Source organism: Notechis scutatus, chromosome 5 (genome assembly GCF_049901735.1).
Source record: "Notechis scutatus isolate UNSWTSFEM ecotype Mainland chromosome 5, rNotScu1.2, whole genome shotgun sequence".
In the NCBI taxonomy this organism is placed as follows: Eukaryota; Metazoa; Chordata; class Lepidosauria; order Squamata; family Elapidae; genus Notechis; species Notechis scutatus.
In genome coordinates this window covers 81,254,949-81,270,616 of record NC_142013.1, presented here as the reverse complement: position 1 = coordinate 81,270,616, position 15,668 = coordinate 81,254,949, and the positions used below count along the sequence as shown (strand labels likewise).

General features: G+C 39.0%; 1 protein-coding gene across 4 annotated transcripts in view; it reads left to right on the top strand.

Moving 5' to 3' along the window:
* MGAT4A (alpha-1,3-mannosyl-glycoprotein 4-beta-N-acetylglucosaminyltransferase A) overlaps positions 1 to 15,600 on the top strand; it is an 87,346-nt gene extending 71,746 nt beyond the window's left edge. For all 4 annotated transcript variants that reach the window (XM_087967139.1, XM_087967137.1, XM_087967140.1 and 1 more), the window contains exons 12-16: positions 1,281 to 1,474; positions 6,949 to 7,027; positions 8,182 to 8,248; positions 8,927 to 9,039; positions 10,123 to 15,600. In XM_087967139.1, coding sequence (XP_087823265.1) covers positions 1,281 to 1,474; positions 6,949 to 7,027; positions 8,182 to 8,248; positions 8,927 to 9,039; positions 10,123 to 10,149 — 480 coding nt within the window. In that variant the 3' untranslated portion in view covers positions 10,150 to 15,600. The remainder of the gene's footprint in view (positions 1 to 1,280; positions 1,475 to 6,948; positions 7,028 to 8,181; positions 8,249 to 8,926; positions 9,040 to 10,122) is intronic.
* Positions 15,601 to 15,668: the final 68 nt, after the last annotated feature.

Here is a 15,668-nt window from a genome sequence, read left to right as displayed (position 1 = left end):
GAGGTCCAAAAGGTTGGTGACCCCTGATTTAGGGTATGTAAACTGAGGTTGCTAAAGCATTTTGCAAGACAAAAACCTGTGAAGTTAGATATTGGACCTTTGGATTGGTGGCTGTCCAGCAGTGGAGGCAAATAAACCTCTGGAGGATATTTATGCTTGAATAGCAATAGCAATAGCAGTTAGACCTATATATAGCTTCATAATGCTTTACGCCACTAAACAGTTTACAGAGTCAGCATATTGCCCCCTATAATCTGGGTCCCTGGAAGGCTGAGTCAACCTTGAGTTGATGAGAATCGAACTGCTGAACTGCTGGCAGTTGGCAGTTAGCAGAATTAGCCTGCAGTACTGCATTCTAACCACTGCGCCACCACAGCTCTAAAGGGCCTAATCATTGTGGCCAAATCTTGCATTAAAATCTCCTCCTATAATAATTATTATTAAATTTATATTTTCTTGCCATCTCTTGATTGCTTTCACGATAGTACAGATAGTCCTTGACTTACAACTGCAACTGGGGTCGGAATTTCTATTCCTAAGTTGTACGAGTCACACCTGATTTTATAACCATGGTTGTTAATGAGTCCTTGCGGTTATTAAGTGAATCATTAAGTTAATCTGGCTTCCCCTATTAACGTTGTTTGGAAACCAGCTGGAAAGATTGCAAATGGCAATCACCTAACCCCAGGACACTGCAGCTGTTATAAATGCCAGTCCCTGTTGTCAAGTGCCTGCATTGCGATCATGTGACCATCATCGTGGTGTGATGATTGTAAGTGCGAGAATTTGTTTCAAATCACATTTTTCGGTGCCATTGGAATTTCAAACCAAATTCATAACCAAGTGGTTGTAAGTCTAGAATTACCTGAAGGTGTAGGAGGTTGTTTCTCATGCAATAAATAAAATATTGCTAACTGTAATGTTCCATAGATTAAAAGGGGAAACAGTTTAAAAACAAAAATAAGATAAACAAAGCTTTAAAATGGGAAATTTATAAGCAGGACCAAGGAGAGTCTGTAAGAAGATGCTGTCATGTCACCGTGACCTCCCCCAGATTTTCCTATAAGTTATGGGACAAAACGTTGCCAGATGTAGGGGAGCTTTTCACTACAATTTTGTCTAAGTGAAATATGTCTGTAAAATTGTTTCAAATGATTTTTATCAAGAAAAATTTAATAACCTTGAAAAGCACAGGAAATCTATTTATTGCCCTACCATCTATACTTTGTTGTTATTGTTGTTCCCCACTTAACATTATATCTTGTCTTTTTTTTTTATAGGATAAAGACTTCTTGAAACCATTATTGCATAAAATTCATGTGAATCCACCAGCAGAGGTTTCTACAACGTTAAAAGTCTATCAAGGGCATGCTCTTGAAAAAGCCTACATGGGTGAAGACTTTTTTTGGGCTATCACACCAGTTGCTGGAGATTATATCTTGTTTAAATTTGACAAGCCAGCTAATCTAGAAAGGTAACTGTTTTATTTTCATTTTAATATGAAACATTTCATGAGCTGAAGGGGTTAATATCTCCCGGTAGTAAATTAAACAGTGAAGACACTACACCAGAGGTCCCCAAATTTGGCAACTTTAAGACTTGTGGACTTCAACTCCCAGAATTCTCCAGCCAGCTATGCTTAACGCTGCCAAGTTTGGGGACCCCTACACTACACGTAGCCCTTGACCACAAGTGAGAATCAAATATCCTTTGCTAAGCAAGGCAGTTAAGTGAGCTGTGCTTCATCCAATTATTCTGTTATGGTCTTTTTGCTACAGTAAATCAGTGGTGGGATTCAAATTTCTTTACTACCGGTTCTGTGGGCGTGGCTTGGTGGGTGTGGCAGGAGAAGGATACTGTAAAATCTCCAATCAGAGGTGATATTTGCCGGTTCTCCGAACTACTCAAAATTTCCACTACTGGTTCTCCCGAGCTGGTCAGAACCTGCTGAGCAACTCGCTGGAGTTGGTAACTCAATCATGCAGTTGTTAAGTAGGGGTTGCCACAAAGAAGAGGGAAACTAATCAAGGAGAGAAGCAACCTAGAACTAAGAAGAAATTTCCTGACAGAACAATCAATCAGGGGAACAATTTGCCTCCAGAAGTTGTGAATTCTCTCCAACACTGGACATTTTTTTAAAAAAATATTCGGATAACCACTTGTCGGAAATGGTGTAGGTTTTCCTGCTAAGCAGGAGGTTGGACTAGAAGGCCTCCGAGGTCCCTTCCAACTCTGTTATTCTATTCTTTTCTATTTTCTATTTCATTTCTGCTTTCCCCATTGACTTTTCTTCTTGGAAGCCTGCTGGGAAGGCTACAAATAATGATCACTTGACCCTGGGACATATATATTAGTGCGCTGGAGTTTCAATCCACTCTCCCAGATTTTGTCATGTCATGCCCTCTCTCCAGAGACCCAGTTAAACGTAATCTCATGGAAACAGCTATCCAACACTTACTGGACATACGAGCCATCCAGCCAGTAGCCACCAACCAACGAGGGCGAGGTTTCTATTCACATCTTTTTGTTGTTCCCAAAAGTTCGGGTGGGGTGGAGAGCAATATTGGATCTGAAACGTCTCAACCGTTTCTTAGTATATCGCAAGTTTAAAATGCACTCCCTGCAATCTATCTTACTTGGCATCAGAAAGGGTGACGTCCTCACGTCCATAGACCTGATGGAGGCGTACCTGCATATTGCTATTCGGCCTTCCCACTATAAATTTCTGAGATTCTGTTATAATAACCACCATTTTGAATATGTGGCCCTTCCTTTTGGACTAGCTTCTGCCCCTAGGACCTTCATGAAGGTTCTCGCAGCGCTAGCTGCTCATCTCCGTGATATCCCTGCACGACTCCAGTGTTATCTTGATGACATCTTGATTTTGTCATCTTCCGCTCATCAGGCAGTCAAAGATACGCAGAACACATTACAATCCCTACAACAACACGGATTTTCAATAAATTGGAAAAAGAGTCATTTAACACCATCGACTCAGTTAACCCATCTGGGGGCAGTCATAGATACGGTGGAAGGCAAAGTTTACCTGTCACCAGATAGACTAAATAGCATTCAGCAATTAGTTAAGGAGATCAGGGGTCTTAAGAGGGTGTCCCCTAGCTGAACTATCAAAATTGTTAAGAAAGATGATCTCATGTATCTCTATCATCCCTTGGGCCCGGCTCCACACTAGATCCCTCTAGTGGTTCCTGCTACCGTACCAGCGCTCCAGCCGAAGCAACTCCAAATACAAGGTCAGGGTACCATCAAAGGTCCTCACATCTCTCCTCTGGTGGACCAGACCAGTCATCAACAGAGGCTGCCTCTTCAAAGAGCCACACAGACTTACCATCACCACTGATGCCAGCCTGTTTGGATGGGGAGCGCACGTTCAATCGCTCACAACCCAAGGCCGCTAGTCTGCCATAGAACAGTCGTGCAGCATAAACTGGCTGGAGCTTCGAGCAGTACACCTGGCTCTCCGCAGCTTCCTTCTACAGGTACGCAATCAGCACATACTAATATTGACCGACAATGTAACAGCCAAAGCTCACATAAACAAACAGGGGGGCACACAGTCGAAACATCTCACGCGAGAAGCGGAGCGCTTGTGTCGTTGGGCGGAGAGCAACCTACTTTCCATCAGAGCAGAGCACATTTCGGGTCTGTCGAATGCACAGGCAGACTGGCTGCGCAGGGCCACGATCGATCAATCGGAGTGGCGCCTCCATCCATCCCTGTTTCAAGAAGCGGTCAGGACATTTGGACAGCCGGTGGTGGACCTGTTCGCTTCCCCCCTCAACGCTCAGCTCCTGAGATTTTTTTCCAGGTACCCCTCGCAAGGAGCGGAGAACTTCAACTCACTCCACTGTCGTTGGTCCCCTGGACTTCTGTATGCATTCCCGCCACTTCCACTGGTTCCCAAGGTCATCCAGAAACTGCTAGACGAGAGGGCGGAACTACTTCTAGTAGCTCCTTACTGGCCCAGACGGCCGTGGTTTGCAGACCTCTGCAGTCTCTCCGTATCAACACCATGGAGAATTCCGCCAGCCAGGGTTTCATTGACCCAGGGACCCCTCCAACATCCAGACCCTCAATGGTTGCACCTGACCATCTGGAGGTTGAGCGGAGTTGTCTGAAGAGCGAAAAGTTTTCCAACAGAGTTATCGCCACTATCCAAGCCGCCAGACGCCCCTCAACAACTCGCATTTACAATGCCACATGGTCCAGTTTCTGCAAATGGTGTACCGAGTCTCGAATTCATCCCATCTCTCCATCTGTGGCTCAAATCCTAGAGTTCTTGCAAGATGGGCTTGACAAGGGTTTATCACCTAATACGTTGAAAAGACAGGTGGCGACCTTGGCGTCAGTTCTCACTTGTGAAGGTCTACTTTCTCTTTCCCATCATCCACGCATACGAGGTTTCCTTCGAGGAGCCACAAATTTACGCCCTCCAGTGGTACACCATTATCCCACCTGGGACCTTAACAAGGTCCTTGTCGCACTCACTAAGGGCCCTTTCGAACCCTTGAAATCATCAAGTCTCCAATTTCTGACGTACAAAGTAGTTTTCCTTGTAGCAATCACTTCTGCTCGTCGTATTTCGGAGATTGCAGCTTTGTCTGTCAGACAAGATCTTTGTGTTTTCCATTCTGACCGGGTGGTCCTTCGTCCTGATCCTACATTTATACCCAAAATTAACTCGGTCTTTCATAGGGCACAAGAGCTGATACTTCCTAATTTTTGTCCCAGACCATCCCAAGGGTTGGAACTACAATGGCATAGGTTTGATGTGAGGCGAGCATATATCAACCGCACAGCGGCTTTCAGAAAAACGGAGGCCTTATTTGTGTCTTTTCAGCCCAACACTCAGGGATGCAAGGTCTCACCTTCTACAATAGGCCGTTGGCTACGGGCCGCGATAGCGAAAACGTATCAGACTCAATCTCTGCAGGTGCCCAGGGGCATAACAGCTCATTCAACAAGGAGCGCTGCAACATCGGCAGCGTGGGCCACACAGGCACCAATAACTGAAATTTGTCGAGCCGCAACCTGGGCCTCTCCATCGCCATTCATTAGGCATTATAAAATAGATGTGTTTGCATCCGCTGAGGCCTCCTTTGGCAGAAGAGTTCTGCAACGGGTCCACAGGGACCAGGAGGAGATTCCAGGCCAGACGGAGTCCCTCCCATAGGACAGGCCAAGCTTTGGTATGTCCCACTACTGGATGCTCTGAACAGCTTATGGGAGAAAGGACATTGGTCCTTACCTGACACGCCCGTTCTCTTTGAGCTGTGAAGAGCATCCAGCCCCACCCTTTTTTTCCGTCTGGTGGGGGTGTTAGGGCATTGAGGACGAGGGCGGTTATGTCTCTCGTCTTCGCCAAAACTGGGGAATGCTGGGGAGGAGTACCGTGGAGGAGGAGGAGCATTCCACGAATTAAGCCCAGCCTAGACATGTGGAGACTGAAGCACCTCTCACTACTGGATGCTCTTCACAGCTCAAAGAGAACGGGCGTGTCAGGTAAGTACCAATGCCCTTTCTGAAGATTGTCAGATAACCATTTTGTTACTCTGATGTCATCTAAACTACTGGTTGCCAACCAGTGGTCCGCAGACCACCAGAAATTTTGGTGGGCTGCAGAGAAATCTCACCCCCAGAGCACACACCCCAAGCAATTAATCCAGGCTGCACAGGAACACAAGGCTGCGCCGCCCACATGGCCTGTGGGAACCGACCCCGCCCACTCACTCCTTACCTGGCAAACTTGCCTGCTAAATTGCTATTTTTTTCTTTTTCCGATCATCAGCTGTTCTGCTGTGCCGGGAAATTTAGATTAGCCATGAAGCAGGAAAACGATGGATTTCTTGCTTTCTAGCTAATCTTTAGATCTTCGGTTCTGAACCTTCCTTAGGACCGAAGCAGTACAGACTCAGATAGCCAATGGCAGAAGCACAGATCTCTAAGTAAATCTGTAATTCTGTGAGCCACTCAATCTGCCTGCCTGCTTTGCCTGATTTTGGGTAAAAGTTGCTCTTTTTTTTTTAATAAAAAAATCAATATTTATATATATGGTTTGTGGTGAGTTAATTTTGTGAGTTTGCTTGCTAGCAAATGTTATGAGTTTGCTTGTAAGCAAATTTTATGTGACAGACTCAGCTAGCCAATGGCAGATAGATAGATCTCTAAATGAATCTGTGATTCCGTGAGCAACTCAATCTGCCTGCCTGCTTTGCCTGATTTTGGGTAAAAGTTGCTCTTTTTTAAATAAAAAAATTCAATTTTTATTTAAATATTTATAATATTTACATACAAGCCATGCCCAGCCAGTCAAGTCTACCAAGCCACACCCACAAATTTGGCCATGCCCACAGAACCGATTGTTAAGAAATTTGAATCCCCACCCCTGTCTCTGTCTGTTTGTGTGTGTGAGAGAGAGGCGGGGAGGGAGAGAGGGAGATTAGATCAGATCTCTCTCTCTCCCTCTCCCACCAAGGTCAGCAAGCACCATCAGTAAAAATTCATATTAGTGGTCCCCGGAATTTAAAATTATGAGTTTGGTGGTCCCTGAGGTCCAAAGGGTTGGCAACCCCTGATCTAAACTAAGTTTGAGTTACAAAATCATTCTTCATGTTCTTCATATGAAACCTCATGAATGCCAAAATGGCCTTTAATTAGATTCTCAGCAAAGAGACAGAGCAAAATGTCTTCTGTGCTTGTGTTGTTATAATGGAAATTCTGCTGGTTATCTTGTTCACCTATTTGAAAAAGTTCATAATGAATTGTTTGCAAGATCAGTTTTGAACATTATGTTTTGTTCTTCATTCTTGGTAGCAATTCTTTGCATATTACCTAGAAGTAAACTCTCAATAGATAGAAATGGAGCTCTATGGGTGATTTGTGATTGTTTTTTCTATTTGTTTTGCTTTATTGTTTTTCATGATATAGATTCCTGTTCCATAGTGGCAATCCAGAACATCCAGGGGATATATTGGTCAATACAACTGTGGAAGTATTACCTCTTAGGGTATGATAATAAAGTCTACTACTTCTTCCTTTCTATGAGTATAACAGTTATACAAATAGTTAGCAACCACAATTGGGACCAGAACTCAATTGCTAAATGGTGCTAAGTTGGAAAATCATGTTACTACAACTGTGCTTATCCTTTTATTTCAGCTTTCCTTTTCTCCTACTCCCAAGCTGAATGCTTACAGCAACACTGTATAATTAGCAAGAATTAATGTTTGTGTTACATTCACTGTAGAGGAAGGGATTACAAGAGAGTAAGCAGGACCACTCCTTTATTAATACTGGGGATTACACTGGCTGTTTGCCTTGCATGCTCAAGGCTGAGAATTTACAAATAATAACTTCCTGCAATAATGTAGTCATCAGCATTCTTTTTATCCCACTCTTTAAAAAATAAGCCTGGACTCCATGTACCTTATTCTGTAACTATAACTGAAGACATTCCCTACCCATGCCCCCATCCCCAGAACAATAAATATTGATAGACCATCACAATAAACTTGACTTTTGTTGCTGAACTAAAGTTTCCTGTATCTCAGCACAGGCCATGCTGCACCTTTTGTAATTCAGCCACAGCTGAAAGATGATAGATTTTCCATCTTTCTTCAGAATGCTGATCAATGGTAGAACCAAGGAGGGAAGGTGTAGTGGACTTGCAGGACTTGCAGATGATTAAACATAAAATTTAAATTATCCACTTGTAAATTATTAACTTGTAAAACTTCAATTCTCTATTGTCTTGGGGCTTATTTATTAGTAAATATATTTAGTATTGGACTACAACTTTTTATAGGTCTCAAAGAGGAATATAAACTGAATATAAATGCCATTATTAAAAATTCCAAAGATAGGTCAGAGAAAGGGAAAAATCACATCATGCATATTATGTTAAAATAAGCTGTATATATGGAAATAAAAGGATGCAGCATATCATTATCTTTTAAGAATATTTTTTCACTTCCTGGTATCAACCAACCATGGCCTTTTCAGGGAGGGCCCAGTCCAGTCTTGTTGGCTTCCAGGGTATTATGAAGTGGGGATGGGGGAAAGAATTGTGAATTTGTTATTCATTAGCATATTAGTATTTATTAAACAATTAATTAAATCCTTTATCAGTTTGATGATAATATTTTATATCTCATTTTTCAGAATAAAGAGCTGGTATTAAGCAAAGAAACCAAAGAGAAACGGTTAGAAGATGGTTATTTCAGAATAGGTAACCAAATAATACTACAGTTCTGTTTTATAGACATTTCAATACAAAATCTAAGTAACTCAAGTTATGACTCATTTTGCATTACTATTGATCTAGCAGCATACTAATCAAGTTCAGGGGACAGAATTTCATGAACCAGTGTCACAGAAGGTATATGAGTAGCGATATGGTATTGGCATTACCCACAAAATAAGGTGTGCTGTGACATGTTGGAACTGTGAAATCTAGGGAAAAATTGCAACCATCTAATTATGGATTCTGAAGTCTGCATCACTTAAATGTTGTTATGATAGAGTAGCAATTCAAAATTTATTGCAAAGTGTAGTGCATAGGGGTGCATATACTGTATAGAGACTCCTTAAAGCAGCCATCTGACTTTGCGAAAATACATAGCAGCATTAAAGAATTTGAGTCAAGTGCTATCTTCATGTTCTCTGAAGGCCTTTTTTGAAATTGTTCATATTCCAGCTAAATGAAGTGATCATACGATTTTCATTTGATAGAATAAATAAGTAGAATAAAACCAATCAATCATGCTATATTGGCAGATAATTTTTTCATATTATCCATAAAAATCCAGATTTTGTAATCTATTTGTGCAAAATTGATAGATTACATATAAGTGATTTGTATTTGCTAAGTATATACTTATTTAGAATGATTATTTTGCTTTTGAAGGCAAATTTGAAAATGGCATAGCAGAAGGAATAGTCAATCCTAATCTAAATCCAATTACAGCTGTCCGGCTGTTCATCATACAAAATTCATCCGTCTGGGCAATCATAAATGAGGTAAGAGTTAAACAAAGGGTGCTTAATTACTAGAACTTTTGCCTCAAGCATTTAAATTCCTAAGTTTCTTAACTATCATGAAATCTTAAATCTTTGGGACTATTCTGAATCTTTCTCCTTTATAAAAGTGCAGTTGCTATGCACTGAAGAGGAATATTAATACTGGATGGAAAATTCAGAATAGTTTGACTTCTTTGCATTTTATAGCACTTGTATATTCTTGATTTCCTACCATAGACTGGATAGTCCAATGGTATGAATTGAGTTAGATCCAAATATGTCCTATTTGTTGAAAGGCCCTTTGTCTCCTTTTTCCTTTTTCCAATACTACCCATGCTATTCAGAAGGTTCTCCGGTTCCTGAGATCTGATTTCTAAGAATAGCGGAGAAAGGAAACCCATCTCTTCTGTTACCAAGAGCGAAAGTGCTTTCTATCAATATATTCTGTTCATGGAATATTTGAGCTAGTCCAGTTCAGAAAACCTTTTACAGTAATCAAGTGTGTCAGTTTGCAGGGTTCTTAATGACTTAGATCAGACTTGCCAAGTCTGGTGGTCTGTCATATAAGTTCTATACATCTGAAATGTCATGTTGGGAAAAACTGTCTTAGATTAACTAAGAAATTGTGGCTAGTAGTAATATAACGAAGAACTATACCTTATAATAGAAAAGAGGCTTCTGTTTCTCCTTTATCTTTCAGTAGTAATGGCCATAGAGATGTACTGAACAATAGCTCCCAGCAACCACTTTCATCATGTCTTCTGCTAACAGATACGTAAATTTTGATCTAGCTCAGAGGTCTCCAAACTTGGCAACTTTAAGACTTGTGGACTTCAACTCCCAGGATTCCTCAGCCAGCTATGTTGCCAAGTTTGGGGACCCCTGATCTAGCTGTTCACCCCATCTCTGATTAACAGTCATTCTTGTATCAAAAGACATGCAGAAGCACATTCCAAAAAAGTGATTTGTTAAATGTTGCGGAAACTTGATTACATCACACTGAAAAGCCTATGAAGAATGTTTGCTTAAGTGTTTGGCTGTTTATTGGGGGTCTATCAGACATTTTTCAATTCTGCATTACAGATTCATATTAAAAAGCTCCCCAACTGATTAATATTGAAGAAGTAAGAAGATAGATGTTGAATATTTTTGCAAAATCGTCCGAACTGCAGAAGGAAGATATTGAGTACGCACCTTAATTCAACTCAACTGAAACACTACCTCCCGTGAATTCTACTGTAATTGAAAATAAGGACTCAGCAAGAAGGATTGATTACAACGTAGAAACTGATATTCACCTGGCATTCTTTATCTATATTAATAATTTGAACATGACTTTGGTTGGCTAGGGAGCACATAAATTCTCCTTGGCCTATCCAATGGTGATGGGTTAAGTACATAAAAGGTGTACATATTGTTACATTCCTTGGAAATGAGAAAAAGGTGTTAAAATGCATTTTATGAAGAGGGTACTTTTTGAAAGTCCATTTATTTTGTTATTGAAAACCCTCTTTTATAGATTATCAGGGATATATATTCAAAAATTTTAGGGTATTTAATTTATTAAATAATTTGAAAAGTACATATTTTTATGCCAATAATAACTTGTTTTTTAATGTATTATCTTACTTCTTGAGTTAAATGTACATTTTACTTGGTTAATGATCATATTTTGTAATGTATTGCCATGGTTAGAAGAGTTGAACTGAATTTGCCAATGAAGCACTTTTGTACCAGACCAGATTCTCCTGCACAAATCCCACTGAAATAAGAAGGGTTTCACAGAAGAACATCCTCATGAAAAGTTCACAGAATCACGGATATGGTGTTCAAAGATACACACATGGCATGCAAGGACTTTGAAGAACATTACCTATGATTTTCATCGCCCTGGAATTAAGGAATTTTATATTTCAATAGAGTGAATGAAGTCTGCAGCAATTTAAAGTTTGAATCATTCCCCATTAAAGGGGTACTTTGATAACAGGTTGTTCTTTTTTAATCTTTGTAAAGTTTTCTTCAATGCAATCAGCCAAGTTGCTCTTTGGATAGCAATGCCTTCTGAAATCAACTTTTTTTTTTTTTTTTGCATTCCCTTTTCAATGAACTCTGCTCAGTGCTTTTGAATGATTTAATTTAGCATTATGTTAGGGATAATGGAATAGATACACAGTAACCTCAGCTGAGCTTTTATAATTGTAACTTTGTCAGTCCTTAAATGTGGAAGTGATTTCTATTTCTTAAGATCTAGCTTCTGTTTAAAAGCATTGCACTCCAATTGACTGAAGCAAGGCTCCTGTGATTTAAATGCTTGTTGTCTTTTGTATTTCAAAGAAAAAAGATGTTTGCTTGGTCAGTAGCCTTGAAGAGAGGCAATTCAAGCACTTTGTGCTCCGTAGCACAGAAAACATGCAATAGTAAAGTAATAATAGTAACAAAACATGTTTTTTCTTATCTAACTCCAGCCAAGTTATGAAAAGCAAGGCTATTTTTTTAGTTCTGTGACTCACACAGGTAAATTGAATCTTCTTCAATAGTGAGAGCTTGTATTGTGAGTTAATTCTTAGATATTTCTGTGTCTCGGATGTAAGTTTTTGCCAAAAATCAATGTCTCTCTTGCCTTCTATCAAATATAGAAATGATTTGTAATGTATTGAAGGGATTGGACATCTGTTTTCTATTTGAGTCTATGAAGAGTCCAACCACTTCTAAAGAAGAAGAAAAAAGATCACAGTATGAAAAAAACACTTGAATTGTTTCAAATTATTCAAGACTTGAGATTGCTTTGATTTTAATTAGATCTGATCCTATATTTATGAAATAGTTTTGCTGAAATTCTTTGTTGGTTGGGGACATTTGCATATAGAATTGCTTGTATGACATACTAAGTTATGGATTTGAATATTACTACTTCTATAAAATTAATGGATGGCCTGTACTCAGGGGTGGGATTCAAATTTTTTAACAACAGGTTCTGTGGGTGTGGCTTAGTTGGTGGGCGTGGCTTGGTCATGTGACCGGCTGGGTGTGGCCAACTCAACATCACTCACATTGAGGCACACATCTCCTTGCCTGGCCTCTCATGACTGTGGGGATGCTGCAACAGTCGTAAATGTGAAAAATGGTCATAAGTCACTTTTTTCAGTGCCATTGTAACTTTGAATGGTCACTCCACACAAGCAAAGTACCAACAAAGGAGGGGAAAAAAACTCTAAAGAAGTTTCTGAGACAGGAAGTCTAGTCCTGCCAAGAATGTAATAAGGGTTAATGGAGAGGCAGCTTCTGTAAGCAACACCAGAATGTTTCTTTCCTGCCTTCCTTACCAGATTAGGCCAGTAATTTCTTCTAACAACCGGTTCTCTGAACTGCTTAGAATGTTAACAACTGGTTCTAGCGAATAGGTTCAAACCTGTAGAATCCCACCCCTGCCTGTACTGATTCCAAAATGGAAGGAATAGTAATAGTGGCCTATTTTACAGACTAAACTAATGAAGAATTCTGATTCCTAAATGTTCTATAAATCTTAAATGTTAAAATTATTTTTAGATAACCTGTAAGCTGCCTGTAATACTGAACACTAATTGAATGTGTATTTAATATTGACATGCCATGTTGGGGTGGGTGGAGTATTTATGATAAACTTAATAATGATAATCAAGAATAACATTTTCCTACACAAAAATAAGGTTGGGTAGGAAAAACATAGAGAATTGGGGGAAAACTGTTCAAAATATGTACCTTTTCTTTATATGGAAAAGGGAATAATATGTATGAAAATATTCATGTCCATATTTTAAGTTTCTTATGAACATGTCGTAAAGCTATATAATCACTTGTCATAGCTCTCAAGCTAACATAGCAGATCAATGATTTATGAGTCTCTGCCTCATAAATGTGAGGTTTTCTCTCCCCAGTGGCTTATTCCATTGCAGTTTTTGTAGGTTTATTTACCTCTTGTATTTAAACATTAGTCTGAATCTTAGATCTAAATGTAATTTATTGTTCTCTTCCAAAGACCAGTAAATCATTTTCTCCCATTGAATGTATGGTCTTTGGGGAAAGTTTCTCTCTCGAAAATCAGTAGCCAATTGATTTAACAGTAACCCAGAAGTCAAAAGTGATGTCCTCCAGTGCAACTTTAGGCATACTTTGTCAGATGCAATATTTCCTGTATTCAGTAGTATTCTAATATGCACTATTACAGATCTAATGTTTCAATCCTTAACTTTAATTCTTGAAACCCATACAAACAGACAACTGTCTTAGGTATAAACCATTCCATGTAATAAAGAATTGCACAGAAGATGAGATACACTAGCAAAGTGTTCCTGTATTGCCAATTGGAAATGAGAAAAAGTAATAAATGTCAGTTCTTTATACTGCCAGCTTTAAAGATCCAACTGGCTAAGGATAAATCAGGTAATAAAGCCCACCCCTCAAAGCAATTGGCCAGTTGTATAAGGATATCTAAATGGACCAATGAACTTCTATGAAGCTCTAGTGAAGAAAAGAGCTTGTGTACAATTATCCACCACTTGAGCTATAGTAATAGAATTGTCTTAATGGTATTGTCCTAGCATCATTCTAAGTACATTCATTTACTTTGATGCTGTAGTAGAGATTGTTAACAATAATTTCAAATGTTTTATTTTCTAATGGAAGACTTAGATTATTGTTTTGTAAGTACAACAGTGAGAGAGGCAATTTAATGATTAAGGCTTTAGACTAGAAACTGGGACCCTGAATTCTAATCATGCCTTATGTGTTAAGCCAGATGAGTGACTTTGGGCCAGTTTTTCCCACCCACCCCCCAGCCTAGGAAGGAGGCAATAGCAATCCACTTCTGAAATCTTGCCAAGAAAACTGCAAAGGCTCATCCAGAAGTCAGTACAATACTGACTTGAAAGCCAGATGCAAAACAAAAAAAAACCAACCCCAATAAACAGTATACATTGAGTTGGTGCTTAGAATAATCTCACTGAATGGAATATGCAAAAATCTTATTGCTTTCCAATAACTACATGACTATCAGGACATGAATGCAACTATATTACAGATAGTCCTCAGTGTAAAAATCATAATCGGGACCAGAATTTATGTGGCTAAAAAAGACAGTGGTAAAGTGGGTCATCTCCAATTTTATAGCTTTTTTTTTGCCATGTTAAGCAAATCACTGCAGTTGTAAAATGAATCCGGCTTCCCTCATTGGCTTTGCTTGTCAGAAGCCGGCTGGGAAGGTTGCAAATGGTGATCATATGACCAACCCCAGATGATCCTGCAACCATCGTAAATACGTGTCAGTTGCCAAGCACCCAGACTTTGATCTGTGAATGTGTGGATGCTGCAACGGTTGTAAGTGTGAGGACCAATTATTAGGCACCTTTTTTCACTGCCATTGTAACTTCAAACATTTGCTAAATGGTTGTAAGTCAAGAATTACTTATATGTCACTAGGTTGTTCGAAAATAGGTTCAGTAGAAAATTCTCAGTTGATGACTTAACCAAAAAGTGTATCCTGATAGTTTGGAGTAGATAATAACTTGTGGAATACATCCATAGCATCTGCTCAACCAATTAAAAAAAAAAATCCAAATTTCTAAAATGGGAATCTAATACATGGCACTAGGCTTATTTTTAGTTCAAAAATAGTTCATAAGTTTTCCAATAAAATGTGTGTGAACTGCACAGGATTTTATTTAGAAGAGCGCCTGGAAGGATGCATTTTGGTATACTTTGCTTTTATACTTTGCTCATAGTACTATTTTGAGAGTAGGCCAATGCTCTTCCCAGATTTCATGCTCGGGTTCTGATATATTCTCAGCTTTCTAAATATATCCATCATCCCAAACCCCTGATATAATTATCTTTTCTTATATTTTCTTATATGACATGACATTCATATTTCGTTAATATAAATGCAGCTGAACTAAATGTCCAAGTTGCTGGCATTCTTTATTTTACTGAAATATTAAATCTTAGCAGTTGATAATTAAGCATAGTTATTTTTTAAATATAAATAAAAGGTGTCTGGATATTTCTGGTGCTTAAAACATCCATTTTTAAAAAGAGCTTTTGAATGTTTTTTTCCCCTAAAGAAGCTTTTTGAAATTCTTCCTGCAAAAGTACAAATATTAATTCATTTCCCTTCTTACCTATTTGGTCTCAAATTCAGTCTGCTTCCTCCTTCTGGAGAAAAGAACAGCTTGTATATTACTTGAAGTATGGTGTTTTGAAGATGCTATTTTGATTGTCAGTAGAAACCAATTTACAGGTTTAAAACGTTTAGAGTTGCCCTACTTTTTTGGCTTTCTAGTTGTGCTTCTGTTCTTGTGCTTGTGAAATGTGAATCTTCATCCTACAGCCAGATTTCTTGGCATTCTCCATGATATGGTTAAGCATTTTCATTACTTGTAAAACTTTTTTAGAGCTAGATTTTGATATTGTTAATCTTGCTGCTACATTTGAAAATCTAACTGGGTCATGTTAATTGTGCCTTTCATCAATGCGCTATGTGCCACGAGCTGCCCATGTACTATTTGAAATAAATATTTTTTAAAACTCTCTTCTGGCGTTTTAACTAGAAAAAAATGAAAAATTTTGCAGAAGGGCTGGAAGTATTTGTATTAGAT